Here is a 27,413-nt window from a genome sequence, read left to right on the forward strand (position 1 = left end):
GCAAGGATGGATTTCTTCCTGGATAGCCATATCAATTCACTGTAAAGCCGCAGTGCAGGCAGCAATGACATAGTTGCCTAACAAATGCAAAATAGGCAATTAGGGATCAGTCAAACCTGAATAAAGCACAGAGGGTTAGTCAGAAGGATACTTCTGTTCTGAATCACAGGAAGGGATTCTATTTGAAAACACAACTAATTTGAAACCAAACGAGAGACAGGAAAGTTAAAATTACACAGCTTCTTGCTCCAGGACTAAAGTGGGGCAGATAATCTAATTCACTTTGCACATTAATATCGTCATTTCCCCTGCTGATCTTAGAAGAGGTGTTGACGAAATTTCAAGGTCCTGTAACTTAGAAACGTGCCTTCCCCAAGAAAGCTGTGTATGAAACACTGAAGTGGACTAAAACACATTTGAAATGAAATAAAAATCTCATCACAAGGCAATTAATTTTGTATCCTGCTATCTTTGGTTTCACACCAAACTCGATAACAGTTTATTTTACTGAAGCACTGAATGCTAAAAATGTGTAATATTTGCTGGCTCTTGATATTCTCATTCTGTTTTCTACTCAAACACATTGTTTTCAATTACATGTCAAATATCTGGATAGCGCCTTTTTAAGGGGGAAAAATGGAGTCTTATTTTATTTCTCCATCATGTTTAAAAACAAAATTAAACAACACATTAAGGGTACTGTGTGACAACAATGTACTTACTTATCACATTTATTAATAAAACATAGCACTTAAATGGAGAAAATTTATAGGTAAGAGGATAAATCTAATATTGGCCAGAATGTGTATATTATGTGGGCAAAGAAAGAAATGTATTCTCCTCAAAATAATCTTATCTATGCAAAATAAAAACCCAGAAGCATTTTCTTGTTAAGGAAACTGTTAAATGGGAACTATCAATTGATGTATTTATACAACACATTTTTGGAAAAAAAATATTTACAATTGCTATTTTCTTTAGAATTATATTGTATATGTGGTTTCATTAAAAAGTATATAATATAATTTATAGTTAACTTATGTGAACTAGCATTAGAAATTGATCAACATGGGACATTGAGAACATATATTATTCTATGTTTCTTTTTCAGAAGGGCATTGTGCTGTGTTTATATTCTGAGATTACTAATGGAAGAACTGTATTCATTGGGGTCAGAGTTAAGCTTGTTGTGATGTATGAGTAATTAAAATAAAAAAGTAACAAGCACAAAAACACATCCTTTTTTGAAATAAAAGGAAATTCTGCCTGGTGATGGTGTAAAGATTAGTGTACTATATCACTGTGAACTTTACCAAATTGCTAAATAAATAAGAGTCCGATCATGCTAACAAGTAAACGACTAGGGAATTCTGTTTTAAAAGAAATGGCATTATATAGCTTTAAGAAAGCATCAGTCTCAAGCAACTTTAGAAATATATACCACTTTTAGTTATACCATCACTAGGCATTTCCCATTTAAAAAAATGGTGCGTTTGAGGCTTGCTACTCACAGAATGTTCAGCTTGAACTCCCAACTTATCCAGGAAGCCTCCAGGTAGTTACAAAGGGCAGGAAACCAGAGATGAGCCCTGCCTTTCCCCAGTCAGTCAAAGCTGAAAGTTAACAGAAAGCAAGAGGATTTTTGAAGTGTAAAAATATGTAATCATCATAACAGATCCTCTTACCTAACATATCAATGGGAGCTGCTATGATTATGACTGATCTGTGGAAATCATTATCAGAAAATATATTGAGTACTGTGGCTTGAGAATGTTTGTCCTGTGGGAGGAAAAACAAGAGATTTCAGACTTTTCATACACAAATGGCAGATGTTTAAGACCCCAATTCACCAATCACTTAAGTTTTTAGGACCCACCTCCTCAAAACTTGTTACAGTCTGTATGGTAACACCCATTGTTTCATGTTCTCTATGTATATAAAATCTCCCCACTATATTTTCCACAAAATGCATCTGATGAAGTGAACTGTAGCTCACAAAAGCTGATCTCTAATAAATTTGTCTCTAAGGTGCCACAAGTACCCCTTTTCTTTTTACGGATACAGACTGAGACAGCTGCTACTCTGAAAGGTATTTAGACATCCCATTGTCTTTGCATCTAGGTCTAAGTGCTTTGCTAAAGAGGGACAGACTTAAACATACTTTGATGAATAGGGGCCTAAATTATTATGTCTCTTTATTTAGCGTATTCATGATGTGTATTGAAACCTTCAGGAGTTCCAATCTGCAAAGAGGTTGTTCCTCATGCACATAGTCCATTGACTTCAACAGGACTACTTGTATGACTAGGGGTGCAGGAGTGAGCTTCCCGGGCCTGATTCTGCCAGTCCCTCGATGCCTCCTCCTGAATACTTCCTGACTGACATCAAATGCTGGGGGGGGGGACACTAATGGGAATTGTGGGATCAGTGTCCCACAGAAAGCACTCTGCAGGATCAGGACCATACTCTATAGCTGTACTGCATTTGAATCCAATTCTACTTTAGCCCCCTACCTTACAAACAGCACTAACACAGTCAGAGTCCCACTGAGGCCACTAACATGCTGTGCTAGAAAACTGTTTGCAGGATTAGGTCCTTATTTTGTGTAGCATCTTCATAGCAACTATGTCCCAACACACTTTTGAGAATGAAAGGCTACAGCAGAGAGGATCCTGGTATAAATTACAGAAAACCATGGTGCAAAGACATGGTAGGAGGCCAAATTCTGACCTCATCTTTGTGGTTGCAGCTCTCAAAGCTAATGGTAGCTGCAGATGTGCATGAGAAGGCAGAATCTGGCCCCGTGGTGATTATAACATTCAGGCACAAGGCCAGAATCAGAGGGATAGAGAAACAGATGCAAGTATTTTATGAGTCAGATCCACATTACCACTGCCAGACAAACCATAGAATATCAAAGTGGTTATGGGCTAAGCATCAGCCTAGAATTTTAGCCTAAAGGGCCTGATCCAAAGCCCAGTGAAATCAGTGGGAGTCCTTTAGAACAGCTTTAATTGAATTTCCTGACTTATGTTGATTTACATCAGTCACCTTGAAGCTATTTCACGCAAGTTTGTTTAATTGGAAAAAATTACAAAAAAGCCCACAAAAATCTTTTTTCTTAACAATTAACACTGTAAATGTCATAATCTCACGCCTATTTTTCCTATGGTGAAAGAAAACCAGAAATGAGATCAGACCCTGCTATTTTAGTAGTTTTTCAACATTGCTCCTGATGTGAAAAATAAATTCATGTTTTTTCCATCTGAAAAGCTTTTAGTCTCATTTTCATCCTATTCAACTGAGTAAATTGCTGAAAGAATAAAAAACATTCTTTCCTGAACGTCCACGGGGGGGAGGGAAGAAGATGGCTGGCAAACAGAGCTGTCAGCATGAATTTCAGCAGAAGCAAATTGTCTGATATTTGTAATGGAGTATAATAGCTATAATTCCATTTGAGCTGTTGCCACTAATAAGCTAATAAAACTATGAGTCAAAACCTAGCCATCCATCAGCCGCATATTTCTTTGTACACTCACTTAATCACAGAGCCAGGTAACTTTAAGTGTTGCTGTTTCTGAAAATGATGAGCCAGAATTGGCATTTTCTCTGCATTAACAGCAAAAAAAAACCTTACAGCTGCATAACTCCTAAGGAGTTTTCTTCAGCATTTAACAGGTGTTTTCACAGATACTCTAATCTTCTTCCAAAATGCAAGCTAGTATTTAAATGCACAGAGATCAGAAAACAGTTTGAAAGAGAATACCCCCCCCCAAAAAAAAGGTTAAAAAGCAGTGCAATGGAGTGGCATGATTAATATGCCTATATGTAGACAGTAAATTCTTTGGGACAGGGAGCATATCTTTTTAAAGTCTTTGAAAAGCGCCATGCTGTGTTCTGGCTGCTATATAAACAAGTAATCATTAAGAATTAATACATTGGTTACTTTGCTGTGGGGCTAATGCTGTCTATAATCAGACATCGGTTAAACCAAACTGCTTTACTATAAATGGTTTGATTAAAACAAATATATATGTATTTTCCTCAGACCAAGAAAATGAAAACATCGTATTCTAGATTGTTTGTTCATGTTCCCAACAAAAGCATCTGATTAGCAAAGATGCTAGGAGGCAATGCAATGCAGCTGACTCCAGAGAAAGTTCTTTGACTGTACTAAAGTTTACCCTCTCAATGGCACACATTCCTCCAACAAACTATGGGTACATTTCTTCTCAAAGGTGAAATTCACCTCTTTGCAGACAGCCAGCACAACATAGATGGTGCCAGCCCTGGCCTTGTGGTCATGAAAGTCAGTATGTACAGCTTTCCTCTGGGTGTCTTGTTAGAGAAAGGATCCAGAACATCCACAGCTACTTGCTGAAATGCAACCCCCAAATTATGGGGAGTGGCTGAAGAGGGGCCTTGACCTGATCTTGGGCTTTCCCACCCTTTGGCACACCTCACAATACCAGACATAGGTAGAAATGTCCTTGCTGAATTCCCTCCCAGTGGAATGACTTCCCTAAATGATCTTTGGTCCTGTTCACCCCAGCATGGCCACTAGGGTGATCGTGGGCTAAGCTCAAGAGCTTTTCCCTATTCTTAGTTGGAACTACCAACTGTTTCAGAGGATGCCAGTCCTCCTTGTGCCCACCAGAAAGGGTCTCCTTGTGTAAGAGTCCTCCTTCTACGACAAACCTGGACCTATTAGAAGAGCTGAGAGGTGGTGGGTTACTCCAGGCTGCCGTCCAAGCGCCCTGAGGCTCTCGTCCGCTTCCTGCTCTGCCTGGAACTGCTCCCTTGATGCTGGAGACATTAGTTCCTTTTGGGTTATGGACTTGGGCTTGGTCTCCCTGGAAGCAATGCAGGTGATGGGGGTGTCTCCGTTGACTGTGAACCACTCTCCGCTGTTGCACTTGGTGGTATTTCAGGCTCCGGTTGAGCCTCTTATGCCAGTTTAGCTGCTGCTGCAGGTGCAGGCTCCGTGGTGCCTCTTGGTGCTGGCTCCCCTGACTCTGGTGGGGTTGTAAGCACGGGCTCTGATGCTGACTGCTCTGCCCATTCTGATCCTTGGACTGGTTCTGGCTGGGTCCCAGGAACTGGATATACAACCGCTGTCATAGACTGTGGTCTGGGGTCTGGTTCCACCACCTCTGGCTGGGTCCCCGGGCCTGTGGTATCTGGGGACACAGACTGGGCCCTGGTAGGAGGCTAAGGAATGGAGTTAGGTATGGAGGCCTGTGTGACAATGCTGCCCGTGGGAGCCAGTTGAGGTCACTCAATTAGGGTGAACTGCAAACAGAACCAGGCAGACAAACCCAAAAGCTGGTGGATATTCCAATACTTAGATTTACCAAGCCAGCACAAAACAGCTTCTGTATTACCTCCCTAGTTACTCAGAAGTCCAAATAATGCAGTTCCCTTAAAGTGCCTGGCCTCAGGCCTCTATCCAGACACACGTCAGATATACGATTACTGAAAATCTCATCATATAAAGGAAAAGGTTCTTCCAATCCCAAAGGATCAGCCGCACACTCAGGTCCAATTATAACTTAGATCTTACCCAAAATACATGCTTAAGTCAATTCTTGTTAACCAAACTAAAATTAAACAAGAAGAGAGAGAGTTGGTTGAAAGATCAATATCCATACACACTTGAATTCCTTGAGGTTCAGATACATAGCAGAGACAAGTTTGTAGTTGCCAAATGTCTTTTTAGAAATAGTCCAGAGATTATAGTCCAATGTCCACATTCAGGGCGACTCCAGTCAATGACTGGGGATCTCAATCCTTATGGCTCAGCGTTTCCCCTTCTTGAAACCCAAAGCAGATCTGAAATGAAGAAGGATTGTGTCCCTGGGGTTTTATACATTTCCATCAGCCTTTTGGCCTGAGAAAACAATAGGCTTAACTTTCCCTCTCCTAAACATCATGGCAATTAGCACTGAGTAATTTATCCATTAAGCAGTTTAGATACAGGTTACCACAATCTTCAAAAAGGCATATAGACAATAATATCAATCTCATGAAGAGACTTGCACAAGTACAAAATCCCTAGCCTGATTCTTGCTTGCATATTTGTACCTGCCTCTGGAAATTTCCACGACACGGATCTGACAAAGTGGGTATTCACACACGAAAGCTTATGCTCCAATATGTCTGTTAGTCTATTAGTCCTGCCACAGGACTCCTAGTCTGGATCTGTAAAAGCAGCAAACATGGCTACCCCTCTGGCTCCTAAATGTTAATACACCTTTGTTGATCTTTGAATCAAAGCTATAGTAATAGACAAGGCTTGTTTGTATACATCACAAGACCTGAAGGAACATCTACCCTTCTTCCTCTAAGGATGCAGGCTTGCATTTCAAAGCTCTATTCATTTACTTATCTTCCTAACCAGTCTTTAAAGTTCGGCCATGGGTCAGGTCAGTCTGTGAGTTAAGTTTCAGAGTAGCAGCCGTGTTAGTCTGTATTCGCAAAAAGAAAAGGAGTACCCGTGGCACCTTAGAGACTAACAAATTTATTAGAGCATAAGCTTAGATGCATCCGATGAAATGAGCTGTAGCTCACGAAAGCTTATGCTCTAATAAATTTGTTAGTCTCTAAGGTGCCACGGGTACTCCTTTTCTTTCTGTGAGTTAATTAACTCTTTCTGGCCCTGTCACCTTTCAATGAGATATTACATTACCTCATAACGTCACAGCCTGTTTAGCCTGACTACGGGTGACCATCCCCACCCCTTTTTGTTAGCCTCACATGGTTGGCTAAGTCTTTTCCCAGCAGCATGGGAACTGGATAATCATCATAGACAGAAAAAGTCCATATTCCTGACCAACCTTTGTACTGGACAGGCAACTTGGTTGTAGGCAAGTTAAAAGAGTTGGTCTTAAAGGGTTGCACCATCACTTGAGCCTCTGGCTGTTGGTGGGGTGTCATCCTGGGTTGACATTCTGATATCTCCACTGGCTGCTACTAGCTTTCTTCTTCTCCAGCACCTCCACCCATTTGGCTCTGACCTCCCCTGCCTCGATTACAGTTTTGGGTTTCCCATCTAGGATGTACCTGTGACGGGTTGGATCACAGAAACCCCCTTTGGGAACTGCCAACTGTTGTGCTGAGCCTGCCTCTGAGCCTGTTTTCCCTGGCAGTTTGGGACTTCAGTGCCCTGTCTGGTTCGAGCCAGACATGCTAGCCTGCTACAAACCCAGACCCAGGTCTGAGCTACGTCCCATAACTTGCAGGTTTACCTGAAAACAGCTTAAGAAGTGGTCCTGTGTCCAACACTCAGATGCCCAGCTCCCAATGGGGTCCAAACCCCAAATAAATCCATTTTATCCTGTATAAAAGCTTATACAGGATAAACTCAAATTGTTTGCCCTCTATAACACAGAGAAAGGTATACACAGCTTCCCCCCTCTCCCTCTAGGTATTAACATACTCCGGGTTAATCAATTAGTAAAAAGTGATTAAATACAAAAAAGTAGGATTTAAGTGATTCCAAGTAACTTGCCAAGCAAAATAAAATAAAACACGCAAGTCTAAGCCTAGTACAGTAAGAAAACTGAATACAGATAAAACTTCACCCTCAGAAGTTTCAATAAGCTTCTATCACAGACTGGATGCCTTCCTGGGCAGGAGGCGGTTGGATAGGCGTGGGAGTCCCAGGGGACTGGGCAGAGGGGTGGATAGGGGGTGGGGCAGTCAGGGGAGCTTGGATTGGGGGGTGCAGTTGGGGTGGGGCCGACCCCTGAGGGGGCAGTCAGGGGACAAGGAGCAGGGGGTGTTGGATAGGTCAGGGCTTCTGAGGGGGGTAGAGGCCAGGCTGTTTGGGGAGGCACAGCCTTCCGTACACAGGGGTAGTGTATTAAATTGCTCCCTGTAGGAACATGCTACTTACACATGCCAGCCGTGGTGCTCCGTTAAATACCACGTTCCTACGGGGAGCAGTTTAATACGCTACACCCAGTGGCTCTCGCAGCCGCGCTGCCCAGCAGGAGATCAACACCCAGAGTGCAAGCAGCACAGCGAGCTGAGGCTGCGGGGGAGGGACCAGGGGCTGGCTCCCCAGCTGGGACCTGTGGCAGAGCTGCAGCCCTGTCCGCCTCTCCAGAGGGGAGAATCATAGAATACCAAGGTTGGAAGGGACCTGAGGAGGTCATCCCCTGTGCAAAACAGGAAAAATCCCCAATTTTTGCCCCAGATCCCTAAATGGCCCCCTCAAGTATTGAACTCACAACCCTGGCTTTAGTAGGCCAATGCTCAAACCACTGAGCTATCCCTCCCACAAGAGACAAACCACAGAGGGAGAGTTTTTTCCTCAATTTTAAAAAGTTCAAGCCCAGTGCGCACTCACTTCCTTTGATCTATGCAATGCAGGGAGACATTTTAAACCTTTACAGGTAAGCCAAGTAAGTAGAGAACAGCTACAAAGATGGCTGCCAGGGTGTCCAAGAAAGGGAGCTACCTCCTCGCCCCCTTCACTTCTCACAACATCTTTCCAAAACTTGCAGCCATCGGGGGGCCAGCCTGCTGCTGGATCCCAAGGTACACACAGTATTAGTATAGGGCAGTAAGAGTCACATGCAACACAACATGAATAAAACCCCACTTTCGTCACATAACTGGTGGGAGGGGATGAAATCAGCCAGGCAGCCCCAGGATCCACCTACCTGACCAGCAGGGGATCTGTTCCCACTGAGTGTCCCGTTGGTGGAGCTAAGATGGTTGGAGTTGGAAAAGGGACTGAAACTGAAAGAGCTGGAGGACTGTGAGAAGGAACAGCAGGACTGTGAGAGACAGAGGCAGCATGAACTGGCAATGGTGGAGCTGAGAAGCAGAGAGACCCCTACCGTGGTGAATGTGGATGGGCCCAGGGTGGCTAAGCCCATAGGGAACTCAGATATACGAGTGCTGCCTCAGTTTAAGGAAGGCAATGATATAGATGTCTTCCTCACGGTCTTTGAGAAGGCTTGCAATGTGCACCAAGTTGATCCTGCAGACAGGCTTTGGCATCTGACCCCCTTACTGGGTCCCAAAGCCATAGAGATGTTCAGCCAGATGGATGAGGTGGAAGCAGGTGACTATGAACTGTTCAAACAAGCCCTGCTGCGCAAGTTTGAGCTGACTCCAGAGGCATACAGGAAAAGGTTCTGGAGCGTGCAGAAGACCCAGGGGATGACCCATCTGAAACTGGTCACACTGATGGGGGAAAAACACCAACAAGTGGGTGAATGGGGCCGGGGCCCAGACCAAGGAGGACGTGATTGAACTAATGGGGCTGGGGCGACTATATGAACTCTGTCCCCCTGACCCGAGGATGGGGTTTGTAGACAAGAGGCCAAAGGACCTGTGCCGTGCAGGGCTGCTGGCTGATGAGTTTGTAGCTAGCAGGTCAGGACATGGAATGGAATCCCAGGGGGACAGGCCCACATCAGTGCAGAAGGGGGGGGGTCACACAGAGGCTTCCCTGAAGAGAGTCTTGGATAAATCCCTCCCGAGAGACACAGCCAATACCAGAGCTGACCGACCGGCCCCAGCGGACCAACGGGACCTGAAGTGTAATTACTGTGGGTAGGGGGGCTGCAGATGGGACTGGTGCCATAAGCTCAGGGACAGGATGAGCAAACTGAGCCCTCCAAGAGTTAACTGGGTGGGAGCCCAGCCAGAGGAGGGGCTGGCTCCCCAGGCAGGTGGGTCTGGCAGTTTAGCAATGGCCCAAGAGGGAAGAGTCTCCCAGGCCAGCTCCTTGGGGAGGCTTGATGCTCTGAATTCAAAGTTCTCAGTCTACAGGGTGGGTGTGGGGTGGCCCCTGAGGAATGAGTGCCTCATTCCCCTGGAGGTGGATGGGAAGCAGGTCACTAGGACACAGGTGTTGAGGGGATGCCGGCCCGGCCCAAGGTGGTGGCCCCCAAACTGGGTGGTGCCCAACACCTACCTAACCCTGACGGGCATGTGCGGGCCCCCATTTAAGGTACCCATGGCAAGGTTACATCTGAAATGTGGGGCCAAGGAGGGGCCCAAAGATGTGGGGGTACACCATCAGTTGCCAAGTGAGGTGCTGATGGAGAGTGACCTGGCGGATTGGCTGGGTGGCCCCTAGAGTGCCCTAATCATCACGCGTAGCCAGAGCCAGGGAAGGGTATTCTGCCATGACACCGGGGCAGTGTCCTGCTGCGGGTGCAGGACCCTACCCTGGCGGGAAAGCAGTCACTGGGGACAGGACTTGGCGGGGCTGCGGCCTTGGACTCAGCCACTGAGAGGGAGCAGGTCCCCATCCCTTCCCCAGCTGCTGAATTCCAGGCTGAGCTGGGGAAGGATCCCTTCTTAGAGAAGCTAAGGGAACTTGCTGGCCACAGCAGGGCAAAACCCCTGGGGGAAGGCTGCCGGGAAAGATTCCTGTGGGAGAAGGGATTCCAGTACTGGGAATGGGCTCCCCAAGGGGAAGTGGAACCGTGGGTGGAATCAGGAGACAGCTAGTGGTCTCCCAGAAGTACTGCCTCAGGCTACTGTACCTGGCCCATGGTGTCCCTCTCTCAGGACACCAGGGAATCCGGTGCACTAGGCAGAGGCTGCTACAGAACTTTTACTGGCCCAGGATCTTTGATGCTGTCCAGCAGTACTGCAGATCCTGTGACCCCTGCCAGAAGGTGGGGAAGGCCCAGGACAAGGGGAAAGCAGCTTTGAGGCCCCTGCCCATCATAGAGGAGCCTTTCCAGAAGGTGGCTGCAGACATAGTGGGACCCCCTCAGCAAGGCAACTTGGACAGGGAAGAAGAAAAAAAAACCAAACAAACAAACAAACAAAAAAACACATTCTGGTGGTTGTAGATTTCGCTACTCCCTATCCCAAGGGGATGGCCTTGTCCTCTCTTGAGGCAGACACTGTGGCAGATGCACTGCTGACTGTTTTCAGCAAAGTGGGGTTCCCCAAGGAAGTCCTTACAGACCAGGGCTCCAATTTCATGTCTACCCTGCTCCAGTGCTTGTGGGAAAAGCATTGGGTCCGACACACCTGGGCTCAGTGTATACCTTCAATCCAATGGGCTGGTGAAGAGGTTCAATGGGACCCCAAAGATGATGCTGAAAACCTTTATGAACCAGCACCCACGTACTGGGACAAGTATTTACACCCGCTGCTGTTCGTGTCCCAGGATGTGCCTCAGGATTCATCTGTGTTCTCTCCTTTCGAGTTGCTGTATGGGAGGAGAGCGAGGGGACCTCTGGACTTGTTCAGGGACGAATGGGAGGGGAAGGCCTCCCCCGATGGGGGAAAAAAAAAATCAGTATGTAGTGGAGTATGTACTGACTTCCTGGGGAAAGCTCGCTGAGCCCATGGACTTGGCCAGGGAGAATTTAGCCAGGGCCCAAGGGAAGCAAAAAGTCTGGTACAACCGCTCAGCATGTGCCCACTCCTATGTTATCGGGGGCCAGGTGACTGTTCTTATTCCCATAAGAAAGCGCAAGCTACAGGCTGCCTGGGACGAGCCCTTTAAGGTCATCAAGCAGCAGAATGAGATAAACTATGTAGCGAAACCCTTGGCGCCAGAGTTGGGCGCCGGCACACTGAGAGACCATGAAAATGTTACATTTCTTCTGGGACAATTAGATCCTCAATAGCAGAACACATCTTTATGACACTTATTCAACATAAGAATGGCCATACTGGGTCAGACCAAAGGTCCATCTAGCCCAGTACCCTGTCTTCCAACAGTGGCCAATGCCAGGTGCCTCAGAGGGAATGAAGAGAACAGGCAATCATGTGATCCACCCCATCGCCCATTCCCATCTTCGGGCAAACAGAGGCTAGGGACACCATCCCTCTTTCCAGCAGATTTTGCTATTTAAAGCAGATTCACCCAGTCCTTTAACTGTCATCGTAAAGACACATGTACATATGCTGGACATGGACATTGGAGAAGCAAACTTTTACATTTCTACCTTTCTTGTATGACTCTCCAGGACAAGTGTTTAACAGACCTCCTTAAAGGCTTCCTCAACATTTTTAGGCAGATTTAGTTGCCTAGCAAATTGGTGAGTTACATGTAGTTTCTGGATTTGCATAAGACTTTGTGTAAATAACAAGGTTTGGCCCTAAAAGATCTGTTAGCTAGCACTCAAATAGGAAACTAAAACCTACTTCTAAAGCAGATAGGTAATTTATTTATTGACTTTGAAATATTGGCTCCACCTCTTCGGTATCTACTGCCTGTCCATTAGTCCTTCCCAGAAGGTCAGTAACAATAATATCCACTTTATAAATAAAATATTCACATGCCGAGATGGAACACCATCAAGGTGAGTTGTCCTAACTCCCTACAACAAGTTATCATGGGTATGTTAAATTGAGGGGAAAACAATGGGTAAAGAAACAGATTTGTTTTGTACTTTGAGGTATGCACAACAGATGCAGGAAACAACCCCCTGCCCATCCCAGATGAAGCCCTGGCTGCAGCAATACATGCCATTACCTTCCACTCTACTTCCTCAATCAGCCCAATCTAGATGAAGCTTCAACTGGTCCAGCACGCTGGAAAAACTCCTGACAGCATCACCTTGGCAACAGCTTATTAGGCCATATTCAATGCACTGCACTGTCTCCCCAGTGCAGGATTTGCTTTGAGATCCTAGCCCTAATCCATAAAGCCCCAATAATGTGAGCTAGAACAGGGGCTCTGTGCAAGCCTTCAAGAATACACCAATCCGCACAGGGAATATGCCTGACAGAGCTTGGAGGGAAAAACAACATTCACTGCTCAAGTTACACTTCCCTCCAGAGCTGAGAGCCCTTGCCTGTGGAGCATCCCTCTGCTGGAGATCAGGAAGAGCCCATATATTTGACGAAATAAAATACTGTAACATCCTTGAAGGCCTGCCCCCAAGAGAGGTCAATGGGGCAAACTGCAAAATGTGTCCCATTCCATAAATACATCCCATAGGGCTCATTTTCTATACAGAATGAACAATTTTTTAAAAAAATAATGGTGTTAGCCACTATATAAATTACTATGGTGATGGATGTTTTACTCATGGCTAGGGTGGATACATACTCTGCATCAGTTGGACACGGCACCAGCTGCACAATTACCTAGTGTGTCTATTTTGTGACTTAAACTGCAGGGGGATGTGATCCTTTATTTGGATTTATTTTCTTGTTTAGGGAATCACAGCTTGCTATGCCAGGGAGCAAATGAGTCAGGTGATCTCAGGTTCCTGGGTGCATGGAATAGGCACATGCATGTATACGAATGAACGATGTCTGTATAAATATGTTCTGCTTCACCCCACCCCGCACTTCTTTTTGCTGTCCAGCATCTTGAGTGTAACAAGCACACAAGCAATCCTGAACCATGCAGGTCATGACCTGAGACAGGTAGTGAGCTGGTAAAAAAGGAGTATTTAATAAAGCCTATAAGTACAGGAAAATTTAAATTACACAGTTTTTGGAGGGAGTAGCTACATCAAGGCTAATGAAACAGAGTCATTTCGACATACATGTGTACCTGGTTGGATAGTCTCTACACTATGCTGTTTAAGACCCTCTAGCAAGACTTTCCAGGGCTTGGCATTTATACCTGGGAAGAGGAAAAGTTGAAATAATCCTGGGAAATGTCATTCAGCAAGGGACTACAATCATTTTAATTAGCTGAATTGCAGTATCAAATCTGTTCTATTATCCTGAGCTACAATGTCTCAACTACTCTACCATAAAAGATCCCATATTGCTTCTGCCTTTGAAGAACATAATTAGGGCACTGACAAACATTTAGCATCAGATTTTCAAAAGGCTAGAATGGTGGGAGCTGGCAGGCATGGAGCACTTTGAAAGGTCTGGCCACTTCACTAAAGCACCCAAATGGGAACTGAGCTCTTGAAAACATGGCAACAAGGGATCAATTCTGCTGCAGCACACACTTTTAGTATCTTATTAGTAAAGTTCCCCCTGATTTCAGTGGGATGACTTATGGAATGAAAGTACTGCTCAGTGAAAGTAAAAGAGAGGAAGCCAGCCCTTAATGCACGGAATGGGCTTTTTCTAGTTTGGAGTTTATTTATTGTTCCAAGGCAGTACAATCTATGTAGAATAAAAAAACAAAAACCCCCACAACCAAATTTGGGCTAGGCCAGGAGCTAAGTCAATTCAAATCTTAGCAGCACAATTATTTGACTTACCCACAATACTTATCCCATCCAAAAAAGAAGTTCCAAGTAGGCAATCTTTGATTTCATTTTGTATGAAATGTCTTCCGAAGGACTTATGGAAGTAAAAATTTCAAAAGCAAGTGCAACCTGGAGTGATTCTCCCCCACCCCCTTAACCTTGTATCCAATATGGACAAAGTAAATCGCTTCATGTTAATTTGCTGCTGAAAGAATCCCTTCTGTAGATAGGTTTCAGAGTAGCAGCTGTGTTAGTCTGTATCCGTAAAAAGAAAAGGAGTACTTGTGGCACCTTAGAGACTAACAAATTTATTAGAGCATAAGCTTTCGTGAGCTACAGCTCACTTCATCGGATGCATTAGGTGGAAAATACAGTGGGGAGATTTATATACACACAGAGAACATGAAACAATGGGTTTTATCATACACACTGTAAGGAGAGTGATCAGTTAAGATGAGCCATCACCAGCTGCGGGGGGGGGGGGAGGAGAAGGAGGAAAACCCTTCATGGTGACAAGCAAGGTAGGCCATTTCCAACAGTTAACAAGAACATCATGCTCTCTGTGTGTATATAAATCTCCCCACTGTATTTTCCACCTAATGCATCCAATGAAGTGAGCTGTAGCTCACAAAAGCTTATGCTCACATAAATTTGTTAGTCTCTAAGGTGCCACAAGTACTCCTTTTCTTTTTGCCCTCTGTAGATAGGGGTCTGGCAGCACATGTACTCATGCAATATAAAAGTGGCCAAGGACAGTCAGTCAATCATTTATTGTTTGCCAAAGGTGCTATCATCAGCTGGATGTAAACTAGAGCTGAGATACAGTGCTTGCCATGAGGTGTAGGAAAAAAAAAAAAAAAAGAGAGAGAGTAGACAAGGAAAACTACAAAAATGTAGTGGTTTCAGACACACTGCAGTTAAAGTAATGTAAGAAAAAGCATTGTAACAGGGTTTCCTCACCACTATGCACTTCCTCATGGCCAGGCATAGCATCAGTGTCCTTGTGGGGTAGCAGCCCTTGTCAACAGTCACTCTGGGGCTGGGGTGGTTTCTTTCAGAAAACCCATCCCTCCAACCAGGGCCCAGTCTTTAGCCCATTCCTTCCAGGGTCAGCTATCCACACTAACATTCAGAGCTATCTTAATAGAAATAAAAAGCTTCTACTTTCTCCACAGTTCTTCTTCAGCAAGGTTCTCATTCAGCCTGCAGCCCCCTCACTGGGCTCAGCTACCCTTGTACACCACTTCCTTGGGGCTGGTAGGGGAATCCAGTCCCCACCTCAATTCTGGGTTACAGCTCAGGGCCCTGTACTGCACAGCTACATCAAATCTTCTACCCATATTGCAGTTTCCCCTACACCATTTCCTTCCTCACCTCTTTACTTCCCTTCTAGGTCTCCCAATCTGTTCCCTAGGTGCTCACACAAGACCCTGCAGGCACTTTTTAACTCCCTGCATTCTCTTGCCTCCAGCCCTTCCTCAGCTGGGCCCACTCAGTAGTTAAACCTGGAATCACCTAATTTCTTTCAGATGGGGTCCATTCTGTAATCGGGGCTGGCTTTGTCAGGGGCTCTCTATTATCATCTCAGAGCTCCTGATGATCTCTGAGTTTTGATCTCTCTCTCCATATATATATATATGAATTTTATTGTCTGGCTCTGGCTCTATCCTCCTACACCAATCATTGGAACTGACTTCTACTCTGGGTTATCTGTTTTCTTCTAATGATACTGGGCCAGCCAATGGTGCCAGGCTGCATTCCATGAGCTGGCGATCTGACCCATTGTTCTCATGTTGGGCTAGATTCTGTCACCCTTATGTTGACTAGTCCAATACTCCACAAGCAAGCCCCATTGAAATCTGTGTTAGTAGAGTGAGGTATTACTCAGTGTGAGTAGGGGTGGCAGAATCTTGCCTATTATGTCTCACTATTCTATCTACAGGTAGCAATGTAAATTAAAGGCTGTTTTCTAAATACTACACTTTTAAAAGTAGATTTTCTCCCTGCCTAATACAGCTGCCATCTTGTCCTTAAGACACAGCATGTTACAGCCACTGTGTTTTCTCTGTCATGGAAAATGTCTATTTATTCAGTCTTTGGGCCTAATTCTGACAAGTGCTGAGCACCCACTAGTTCAGTGGGAGTTCAGGGTGCTCAGTACCTTGCAGGAAGCGGTTAATTCCTGTGACATTAGGAGTGTAATATAATATCTCATTGAAAGGTAAGAGGGCCAGAAAGAGTTAATTAACTCACAGACTGACCTGACCTATGGCCGAACTTTAAAGACTGGTTAAAAAGATATATAAATGAATAGAGCTTTGAAATGCAAACCTGCATTGTTAGAGATAGAAGAGTAGATGTTTGCTCAAGTCTTGTGATGTAAGCAAACAAGTCTTGTCTATGGCTATAAGTGAGCTGTAGCTCACGAAAGCTTATGCTCTAATAAATTTGTTAGTTTCTAAGGTGCCACAAGTACTCCTTTTCTTTTTGCAAATACAGACTAACACGGCTGCTACTCTGAAGCTTTGATTCAAAGATCAAAAAAGGAATATTAACATATACTTGAGTGAAATAACAGGTTTCAGAGTAGCAGCTGTGTTAGTCTGTATTCACAAAAAGAAAAGGAGTACTTGTGGTACCTTAGAGACTAACAAATTTATTAGAGCATAAGCTTTTGTGAGTTACAGCTCACTTCATCGAAAATGCATCCGATGAAGTGAGCTGTAACTCACGAAAGCTTATGCTCTAATAAATTTGTTAGTCTCTAAGGTGCCACAAGTACTCCTTTTCTTTTTGAGTGAAATAGTACTCCAAGGAGAGACTGCTGAATTGGAATTAATTTGCAAACTGGATACAATTAATTTAGGCTTGAATAGAAACTGGGAATGGATGAGTCATTACACAAAGTAAAACTATTTCCCCATGTTATTTCTCCCCCCCCCCCCCGCCCACTGTTCCTCAGATGTTCTTGTTAACTGCTGGAAATACCCTACCTTGCTTGTCACCATGAAAGGTTTTCCTCCTTCCCCAGCCCGCCCCGCCCCCCCCCCCCCCCCCCCCCCGCTGCTGGTGATGGCTCATCTTAAGTGATCACTCTCCTTACAGTGTGTATGATAAACCCATTGTTTCATGTTCTCTGTGTGTGTATATAAATCTCCCCACTGTATTTTCCACCTAATGCATCCGATGAAGTGAGCTGTAGCTCACGACAGCTTATGCTCAAATAAATTTGTTAGTCTCTAAGGTGCCACAAGTATTCCTTTTCTTTTTGCAAATACAGACTAACACGGCTGCTACTCTGAAATCTTTGAAGGTTGTGATACCTGTATCTGAACTGTTTAATGGATAAATTATCCTGTGCTAATTGCCATGATGTTTAGAAGAAGGGAAGTTAAGCCTATTGTTTTCTCAGGCCAAAAGGCTGCAAGAAATGTATAAAAACCTTGTGACAGGATCCTTTTTCATCTCAGATCTGCTTTGGGTTTCAAGAAGGGGAAACTCTGAGCCATAAAGATTGAGATCCCCAGTCACTGACTGGAGTCACCCTGAATATGGACACTGGACTATAACCCATGGACTAATTCTAAAAATATTTTTGGCAATTACAAGCTCAGCTCTGGTCTGTATCTGAACCTCAAGAATTGAACTCAAGTCTGTCTGTATATTGATCTTTTAACCAACACTCTACCTCTCTTTTCTTTTTTAATAAATTTTATTTTAGTTAATAAGAATTGACTATAAGCATGTATTTGGGGAAAGATCTAAGTTATTATTTGACCTGGGTCTGGGGCTTGGTCCTTTAGGGTCAGGAGAACCTTTTCTTTTATATGATGAAATAAGATTTTCAGAATTTATCATCATATGTTTGACATGTGTGTCTGGATGGAGGCCTGAGGCCGGGCACTTTAAGGGAACTGCATTATTTGGACTTCTGAGTAACCACTGAGGTACCATAGACCACAGGCAGCATCATCACAGTGCCTCTTAGGGTTAAGCCCTTTCTTTGGTGTTTTTCTTTGACCTGAAATGAAAACAAATCTAGACTGAAGAGCATGTTTTACTCTGTGAGTATGAGCATGAAAAACATCGTTCCTGCGACTTGGAATCACCTTTGCCATAGCCTGTGGAGGTTCTTTACCTTGTGTAAGATTTTGTGTTTAGGTAACAACTATAGCACCTCTGTCTTATCTATTTATATCCTTCTGCTTGTAAGTCAGTCTGTGTTGTGATCCTGTGTGTCATATCAGTGCACTCACATTTTCTCATACATTATACCAGGGGTCAGCAACCTATGGCACGCATGCCAAAGGCAGCACACAAGTTGATTTTCAGTGGTACTCACACTGCCCGGGTCCTGGCCATCGGCCTCGGGGCTCTGCTGCCAGCCTGGGGTCCTGGCTGCCGGCCCCCTGGCAGCCGGGGTCCTGGCCACTGTTCCCACTGGGGGTTCCAGCCCACTGCCGGTCCCAGCCATCAGTCCAGGGAGCTCTGCTCCTGGCCTGGCATCCCCACCACTGGCCTGGGGCTCTGCTCCTGGCCTCGGCCCGGTGCTCTGCAGCCGCCCCCAGCTGTGGCCCACTGGCCCCAGCCTGGGGCAGTGAGGGGTGCAGACAGGGGCAAGAGGTGGCGCAGCTCAGCACCCCCACCTTAAAAATTGTTCCAGTGCCACTGGGATATTTTTAAATCCTGATTTGCGCTTATATCAGGCCATGTGGAACAGTGCACTGTGTTTGACGTTGTGCGTGCCATCTGTCGCGATTTTTTTTTCCACTGTGAGTTGAGGGGTACATTTGACAAAATGTCAGCTCCTAAGAAAGCAAAGTTAGACGTCCATTCATTTTAGCCTTCTTGGACAGACACATTTGGATTTATTCAAAAGAAGGACTGTGCTGTTAGCACTTTCTGTTGTGAAAGTGTTGTATGTTGCACATCAAGTGTTCGACAACATTTTGAAACAGAGCATGAGAAAACCTTTCTTGATAGAGCAAACAAGACTGAATCGATCAAAAAGCCAGTAGCAGGAAAAGAGAAGCAAAGCAGTGTTTTAAAATGCGTAAGTGTAAATAAAAATCAAGCTACAGAAGGAAGTTACAAGATTGCATACTGCATTGCAAAAAACGGAAAGCCGTTTACAGATGGGGAATATATAAAAGAAGTTTTTCTCAGCAGTTCGGAGGTTCTGTTCAATGATTTGCCAAATAATCGATAGATTATTAGATATGACTGTATCTAGAATAAAAAAACTGCCTGTCTCTGTCAGAACAGTTGAGAGATGCAAAAGCAAAATGGCAGAAAACATTAACGAAAAGCAGACGACTGCATTAAAAGACACTGGGCTCTTCTCCTCCCTGTCTCTGAAGGAAGCAGCCCTGCAGATGAAGGGCGGGCACTGGGGTCTGTCCCAGCAGTGGTGTCTGTCCCAGCTGGGAGGGATCAGACTGCTGCCGAGGGCATCTCGAGACCCTTCCTACCTATGGCTAGGGGAGGGGCTGGAAGGAGCCCAGCAAACACTGAGAGCACCCTGACCCCTGTGGCCAGCAGGGGATCCTCCCTGCAGAGCTCCCCATCGCTGGAGCTGAGGCAGCTGGAATGGGAGAGGGAGTTAAAACTGAAAGAGCTGGAGCTGAGGCAGCAGGAACTGCAGGAGGAGTGGGAAGAACAGGAAAAGCAGCAAGAGGATCATGAAAAGAAGCGTCAGCATGAACTGGAGGAGAAGGAGAAACAGTGTCAGCATGAACTGGAGTTGGCAAGGCTGAGGAACCGAGAGGCCCCTGCTGTGGTGAGTAAGGGGGGACCCAGGACTGCATGGAGCTTTGATAAGTGAATCCTGTCCCAGTGTAAGGAAGGGGAGGACATAGATGAATTCCTGATTGCCTTTGAGAAGGCCTGTGAGTTGCACAGGGTTGACCCTGCTGACAGGCTCCGGTTTCTCACCCCCTTACTGGACCACAAAGCCATGGGGCAGTACAGCCAAATGGAAGGGATGGAGGCAGGGGACTATGAACTGTTCAAAAAGGCTCTGTTACATGAGTTTGGGAAGACTCCTGAGGCGTACCGGAAAAAGTTCTGGAGTCTGCGTAAAACTCCTGAGGTCACATATCTGGAACAGATCCTCTGAATGCAGGGATATGTCTACAAGAGGGAAGATGGGGCCCAGACTGAGGAGGACTAAACTGATTGTACTGGAGCATCTGTATGAAGATTGTCTATCTGACCTGAGGCTGTGGTTGGGGGACAAAAAGCCAGAGGACCAGTGATGTGCAGGGCAGCTGGCTGATGAGCTCGTGGACCGCCTGTCGGGGGTGGACAGGAGGAGGCCCAAAGGAATAGGCCCACTATGATGCAGAGAGTCACCCTGGGATTCCCCAAAGGGGGAATGTGGAGAACACCCTCCCAAGGGCAACAACCAGCATTGGGACCAACCGCCCGGATCAAGGGAACCAATGGAATGTGACTTGTTATTTCTGTGGCCAGAGAGGCCACATATGGACCCAGTGCCCCAAGCTCAAGGACAGACTGAGCAGACCGAACCCACACAGGTTTAACTGGGTAGGGACCCAGCCAGAGGAGTGGCAGGCTTCCCAGGCAGTGGGGGTTAGCAGCTTACCAACTGCTCAGGAGGGAGGAGTTTCCCAAACCAGCTCCTCTGGGGGGCTGGATGCTCCGGATCCAAGGTTCTCAGTTTACAGGGTGGGTGTGGGGCTGTCCCTGCAGAGCGAATGCCTTGTTCCCCTAGAGTGGATGGGAGGAAGGTCAGGGGGTACTGGGACATGAGTGCTGAGGTGACGCTGACCCAGCCTGAGGTGGTGGCCCCAGATCGGGTGGTACCCAATACCTACTTGACCCTGATGGGTGTGAGCGGGAGCCCATTCAAGGTGCCCGTGGCGAGGGTACATCTGAAATGGGGGGCCAAGGAGGGCCCCAAGGATGTGGGGGTGCACCATCATTTGCCCACTGAGGTGTTGATGGCGGGTGTCAAGGTTCCTTCCCCACTCTGAACTCTAGGGTACAGATGTGGGGACCTGCATGAAAACCCCCTAAGCTTATTTTTACCAGCTTAGGTTAAAACTTCCCCAAGGTACAAACTATTTTACTTTTTGCCCTTGGACTTTATTGCTGCCACCACCAAGCATCTAACAAATATATAACAGGGAAAGAGCCCGCTTGGAAACTTCATTCCCCCCAAAATCCTCCCCAAACCCTACACCCACTTTCCTGGGGAAGGCTTGATAAAAATCCTCACCAATTTGCATAGGTGAACACAGACCCAAACTCTTGGATCTTAAGAACAATGAAAAAGCAATCTGGTTCTTAAAAGAAGAATTTTAATTGAAGAAAAAGTAAAAGAATCACCTCTGTAAAATCAGGATGGTAAATACCTTACAGGGTAATCAGATTCAAAACATAGAGAATCCCTCTAGGCAAAACCTTAAGTTACAAAAAGACACAAAAACAGGAATATACATTCCATTCAGCACAGCTTATTTTATCAGCCATTTAAACAAAACAGAATCTAACGCATATCAAGCTGGATTACTTACTAAGTTCTAAGACTCCATTCCTTTTCTGTTCCCGGCAAAAGCATTACCCAGACAGAGAGAGCCTTTGTTTTTCCCCCTCTCCAGCTTTGAAAGTATCTTGTCTCCTCATTGGTCATTTTGGTCAGGTGCCAGCGAGGTTATCCTAGCTTCTTAACCCTTTATAGGTGAAAGGGTTTTTCCTCTGGCCAGGAGGGATTTTAAAGGTGTTTACCCTTCCCTTTATATTTATGACAGGGGATGACCTAGAGGACTGGCCAAGCAACCCCCAGAACACCCTGGTCGTGACCCATAGCCAGAGCCAGCAAGGGGCACTATGCCCTGACATCAGGGAGGGTATCTCACCAGAGGCGCAGGACCATACCCTGGTGGGAAGGGAGTGCTCAGGGGCAAGACTCAGAGGGGATGCGGCTTCAGACCTAGCCTGCGAGAGGAAGCAGGTCCCTGTCCCTTCCCCAGCTGCTGAGTACCAGGCTGAGTTGCAGAAAGATCCCTCCTTGCAGAAGCTAAAGGACCTGGCTGGCTTCAGCATGGCACAGACCACGGGGAGAGGTTGCCAAGAGAGGTTCCTGTGGGAGAAAGGATTCCTGTACTGAGAATGGGCTTCCCCAGGGGAAGTGGAGTCGTGGGGGATCCGGAGGCAGCTGGTGGTCCCCCAGAAGTATCAATGCAAACTCCTGTACCTGGCCCATGACATCCCTCTCTCAGGGCACCAGGGAATCTGGCGTACCCAGCAGAGGCTGCTACAGAACTTTTACTGGCCTGGAGTCTTTACTACTGTCCAACAGTATTGCAGATACTGTGATCCCTGCCAGAGGGTGGGGAAGGCCCGGGACAAGGGGAAAGCAGTTTTGAGACCTTTGCCCATTATAGAGGAGCCTTTCCAGAAGGTGGCTGTGGACCACCTTTTAGCAAGAGAACCTGATCGGGGAAGAAATATATTCTCCTGGTGATAGATTTTGCTACCCGCTACCCCAAGGCAGTGGCCTTGTCTTCCATTGAAGCAGACACCATGGCAAATGCACTGCTGACCATTTTCAGCCGAGTGGGGTTCCCCAAGGAAGTCTTGACAGACCAAGGATCCAACTTTATGTGAGCCCTGCTCTGGTGCTTGTGGGAGAAATGTGGGGTCCGGCACACCTGGGCCTCAGCATATCACCCCCAGTCCAATGGGCTGGTTGAGAGGTTCAATGGAACTCTAAAGATGATGCTGAAAACCTTTATGAACCAGCACCTGCAGGACTAAGACAAGTATTTACCTTACCTGCTGTTCGCGTACAGGGAGGTGCCCCAGGAGTCTATCGGGTTTTCGCCTTTTGAACTGTTACATGAAAGAAGGGTAAGGGGGCCCCTGGATCTGATGAGAGATGAATGGGAGGGCAAGGCCACTCCCAATGGAGAATCCGTGGCGGAGTATGTCTTGACCTTCCGAGAAAGACTTGCTGAGCTCATGGGCCTGGCCAAGAAGAATCTGGCCAGCCCGGAGGAAACAGAAGGTCTGGTATGACCGCACGATGCGGGCCTGCACCTCTGCCACCGGAGACCAGGTGATGGTTCTTATCGATCCATCGATAAGATGGATCCAGCGGCTCGATCTAGTTCTGTGTGGATTATCGGAAACTTAATGCCATCACTGTATCTGATGCCTACCCTATGCCCAGGCCTGATGAGCTCCTAGACAAGCTGGGGTGGGGGGCTCGCTACCTTATCACCATGGATCTTACAAAGGGCTACTGTCAAGTGCCACTGGATGCAGATGCCCAGCTGAAATCAGCCTTTATCACCCATTTGGGGCTCTGAGTTCCTGACCCTGCCTTTCAGCCTCAAGGGGGCACTGGCCACCTTCCAGCACCTGGTGGATCAGCTACTGAGGGGGATGGAGAGTTTTGCCGTGGCTTACATTGATGACATCTGTGTCTTTAGCCAGACCTGGGAGGACCATGTGTCCCAGGTTAAACAAGTGCTGGACCCACTCCAGGAGGCTGGGCTGACCATAAAAGCTGAGAAGTACAAAGTGGGGCTGGCTCAAGTATCTTATCTGGACCACCGGGTGGGGAGCGGCTGCCTAAAGCCAGAACTAGCTAAGGTGAGGGGTAAGCAGGTCCAGGCCTTTATTGGGATGGTGGGGTATTATTGAAGATTTGTGCCCCGCTTTAGCTCCATAGCCACCCCCCATCTCTGAGCTGTGCAAGAAGGGGAAGCCAGAGAAGGTGGTGTGGACTGAGCAGTGCCAAAGGGCTCTCTGTGCGCTGAAGGAAGCTCTGGTCAGTGGCCCAGTTCTGGTAAACCCAGACTTTGACAAGCCCTTTATGGTGTTCACCGATGCCTCAGACACAGGGCTGGGTGTGGTGTTAATGCAGGTTGATGAAAACGGAGAGAGACACCCTTCGTGTACTTGAGCAAGAAGTTGTTACCCCGGAGCAGAACTATGCGGCCATCAAGAAGGAATAGCTGGCAATGGTGTGGACCCTTAGGAAACTCCAGCCATATCTCTTTGGCCGACACTTCACTGTGTACACCGATCACTCCCCCCTGACCTGGCTACATCAGATGAAAGGAGACAATTTCAAGCTCCTGAGGTGGAGCCTGCTTCTGCAAGATTATGATATGAATGTGGCCCATGTGAAGGGGAGTGCCAGCATGATAGCTGATGCATTGTCCCGGAGAGGGGGGCCTGAACTTCCCCAGGTCACTGGTTAGAGTGAACCCGCTCAGTTCAGTCTCAAAGGAGGGAGAGATGTGATGGCGTAGGGAGTGGGGATGTTGTGTGGGAGTTTTACTGGTACTGTCTGCTTTGGTGATGGGATATCAGGGTGTGACTTCACTTGAGGGACAATACCTGACCATGTGACCTGAGCCAGGAGGGGGTTGGGGCCAGGTGACACCTTCTACCCAGAAACTGGATAAAGGCTGGAGGAGGAGCCAGGGGGTATTGCTGGAGGAGACTGCAGGAGGGATTTCAGTCCAAGCTCCCGGCCCCCTAATATGGACCTGATGGAGGGGGTCCTGTTGTCTGTACCTGCAAGCCCTGTTTTGGTCTGTGTTCCTGTCATCTAATAAACCTTCTGTTTTACTGGCTGGCTGAGAGTCATGGTGAATCTCAGGAATGGGGGGTGTAGGGCCTTGTCTCCCCCACACTTCCTGACAACTCGTGGCTCAGGTATCATCCCTCAATTGATATCACACCCTGATATCCCATCACCAATGCAGATAGTACCAATAAAACTCCCACACAACATCCCCAGGTCAATTCTCCCCACTCCCTACACCGCCAGTTTTCCCAAGCACCAGTCTTAGGGAGGAAGGATAGTGTTGAGGTAAAGCTCAGGAGATCTATTTGTGACTCTGCCATTGACTCAATGCATGACTGGGAGTAAATCACTTAACCTGTCTCTGAGTCTTAGTCTCTCCCGCCCCCTAAAACAAGGATAATACTACCCACCTATCCCACAGGAAGTATGTGGTTCACTCAAGTGTGTAAGCACTCTGAGACCCTTCCTTGGTAGGGGCTATAAAAACCACAGCATATTACTAATCCACCACGAGGCCATCGGCAAAAAGTATCTGTATTAATGGATGTTGTATGACAACAGGCCACATAAGGTCATGGGTTCTCAAGCTGGGGAGTGAAGGTCACAAACCAGTTTCATGTGTTCCCTTTTTCTCTTTTCAGAGTAGCAGCCGTGTTAGTCTGTATTTGCAAAAAGAAAAGGAGTACTTGTGGCAAGTACTCCTTTTCTTTTTGCGAATAGGGACTAACACGGCTGCTACTCTGAAACCTGTCATTATGCAAGGCACTGAATTTAGCCGTGTGGAGTGGAAATCTATTTTGCCACAAGTACTCTTTTTTCTCTTGTAACTCTGGGTCAGAATACAGAATTGGTTGAGAACCACCAGTATAGATTATTTGTTTGGTACCCCCTGCAGAAGTATAACATGCTGGGAAAATATTAGGAAAAAAGAGCCAAGCAGCAAAAAAGGAAAAAGACCATAAAGTCACAATATCACCAAAAAAAGTTAAACTTTTGTAATTTATCTTCAGGATAACAGAGCATACAATTTAATAAACATCATATTGAAATGTTCCCATTCCAACTTATTCTATTTGTTGCTCTTATGATTATCATCATAAAGAGCAACTTTAGCTATTTTCTCAACAATATCTTTTTTTTTCTGGCTTCTGAAATGTTTAGTAAACAGGCAGCCAGACGAAAGCCCACTTTGGTGGAAGACATTTTCATGCCCTGAAACAGAAACATAAGAAAATATTTTCTTTTCTCATTCTCATGCTTTCACTCTTGCTCATGTTTTCATTTCTGGTCTTCTTCTTTAACCCATATACTTTAAAAAAAAGACAGTTATTTGGTAACTAAGCAACCAATGCTGCATACATTTTCACCTCAGCATCTTCTTTTCACAAAGAGGAATGAAATCTTGTGGGTTATTTGAGAAGCCATTACATATTTCAATAGGCATGCACACATCGTCAGTTTAGCAGCAAACTCAGTGCAATTACTCAAGCTATTAAAACCTGGACTATGCCATAAAAGTGAAATGATTTGCCTTTCAGTGCAGGTGAGAATGAGGAGTGTGCCAGGTTGTCTCAAGGACCTTTTACAAGCTTATTCACACTTCATTGGCATCAGATTTAAATTTTTTATTAAAGCCAATGTTAAAAAAAATTATGTAACAGAGGTTAAGAAATGAGTGTCTGCACATCTGGGTATAGTGCTTAGATTATCCACAAATACAAAGTTTGTTTTTAAACTCATAAGATACATACAGTGCATAATCAGAAATAACCCAAATTTAGGTGAATAAATTGAATTACACACTACTGAAATACTATCCAGGCTAGGTACAAAATGTTGGAGGAGGGACAGTGGGTTAAAGAAGTTACCATCCGTGACTTCACCTTGAACCAATACATTTCAAACGTTTCATTACCTACCATAGAAGGATTAGTATTTAAATATCTGTTAGAATGAATAGATGTCTAAAGCTTTTATTCTACTGGGTAGGTGGCCTTCTCTTTTAGTTGTGAAGTACTGTATGTAGTTAGACAGCTGCCACCTTCCATAACACAGGAGGCTGATTTCAGTGTCAGGTGTATTGATTTTACATCTAGATGGATAGATATAGATCTCTCTCTCTCTCCAATCCAAGGTCTGCCCTCAGATGTGGCCAACTTGCAAGCCATACTGTAAATGTTATGGCATGCTTTGAGCCCTTTCAATGGAAGGCTTTACACCTGAACAAGTGTCAGTCATTATTATTGTGTCCTTTCCTAAGCACTCTGGCCAACAGCGTTTGTGTCATGATGGAGACACATCCAAAAACAAAATTGATGTCCCATACTATAGCAATAATACTTTTAGTTAGTATTGGTGACTGTCACTGACAGATCTGCAGTGTTTTGTGAACCCTATTAGAAGTTAATGACTAACCTGGAGAAGCACCAGGTCTGGGCAGGTAAGAATGCAGATTTTCATGTTATAGAAAACAATCAAAAGTCTATTAATCTATACAAATTAAAGCCTTACTCCTGCAAGCTAATCCAATCTGATAGACCCATGCACCTTCATGAATTCAATAGGGTTCCATGCAGGTGCCAGGGTCTGCCCGCATGGATCAGCTTCCAGGATCTGGGCCTGAGCTTTTATATAAATATGAATGCTAGCATATTAATAACGCCCCCTAAACCTTTGTAACTAGGTAA

At 45.8% G+C, this 27,413-nt stretch overlaps 1 protein-coding gene across 1 annotated transcript; it reads right to left on the reverse strand.

The window, feature by feature from the left end:
• On the reverse strand, positions 1 to 26,027 carry FTCDNL1 (formiminotransferase cyclodeaminase N-terminal like). The gene is made up of 4 exons (XM_038422327.2): positions 25,853 to 26,027; positions 8,981 to 9,020; positions 1,686 to 1,779; positions 1 to 77 (listed from the first exon to the last, which is right to left on the reverse strand). The coding sequence occupies exons 1-4, from the start codon at positions 25,951 to 25,953 to the stop codon at positions 37 to 39; spliced, it is 276 nt and encodes a 91-aa protein (XP_038278255.2). The 5' UTR covers positions 25,954 to 26,027; the 3' UTR covers positions 1 to 36.
• Between the last annotated feature and the right edge of the window lie 1,386 nt (positions 26,028 to 27,413).

This window comes from Dermochelys coriacea, chromosome 11, assembly GCF_009764565.3.
Source record: "Dermochelys coriacea isolate rDerCor1 chromosome 11, rDerCor1.pri.v4, whole genome shotgun sequence".
Lineage (NCBI taxonomy): Eukaryota > Metazoa > Chordata > Testudines > Dermochelyidae > Dermochelys > Dermochelys coriacea.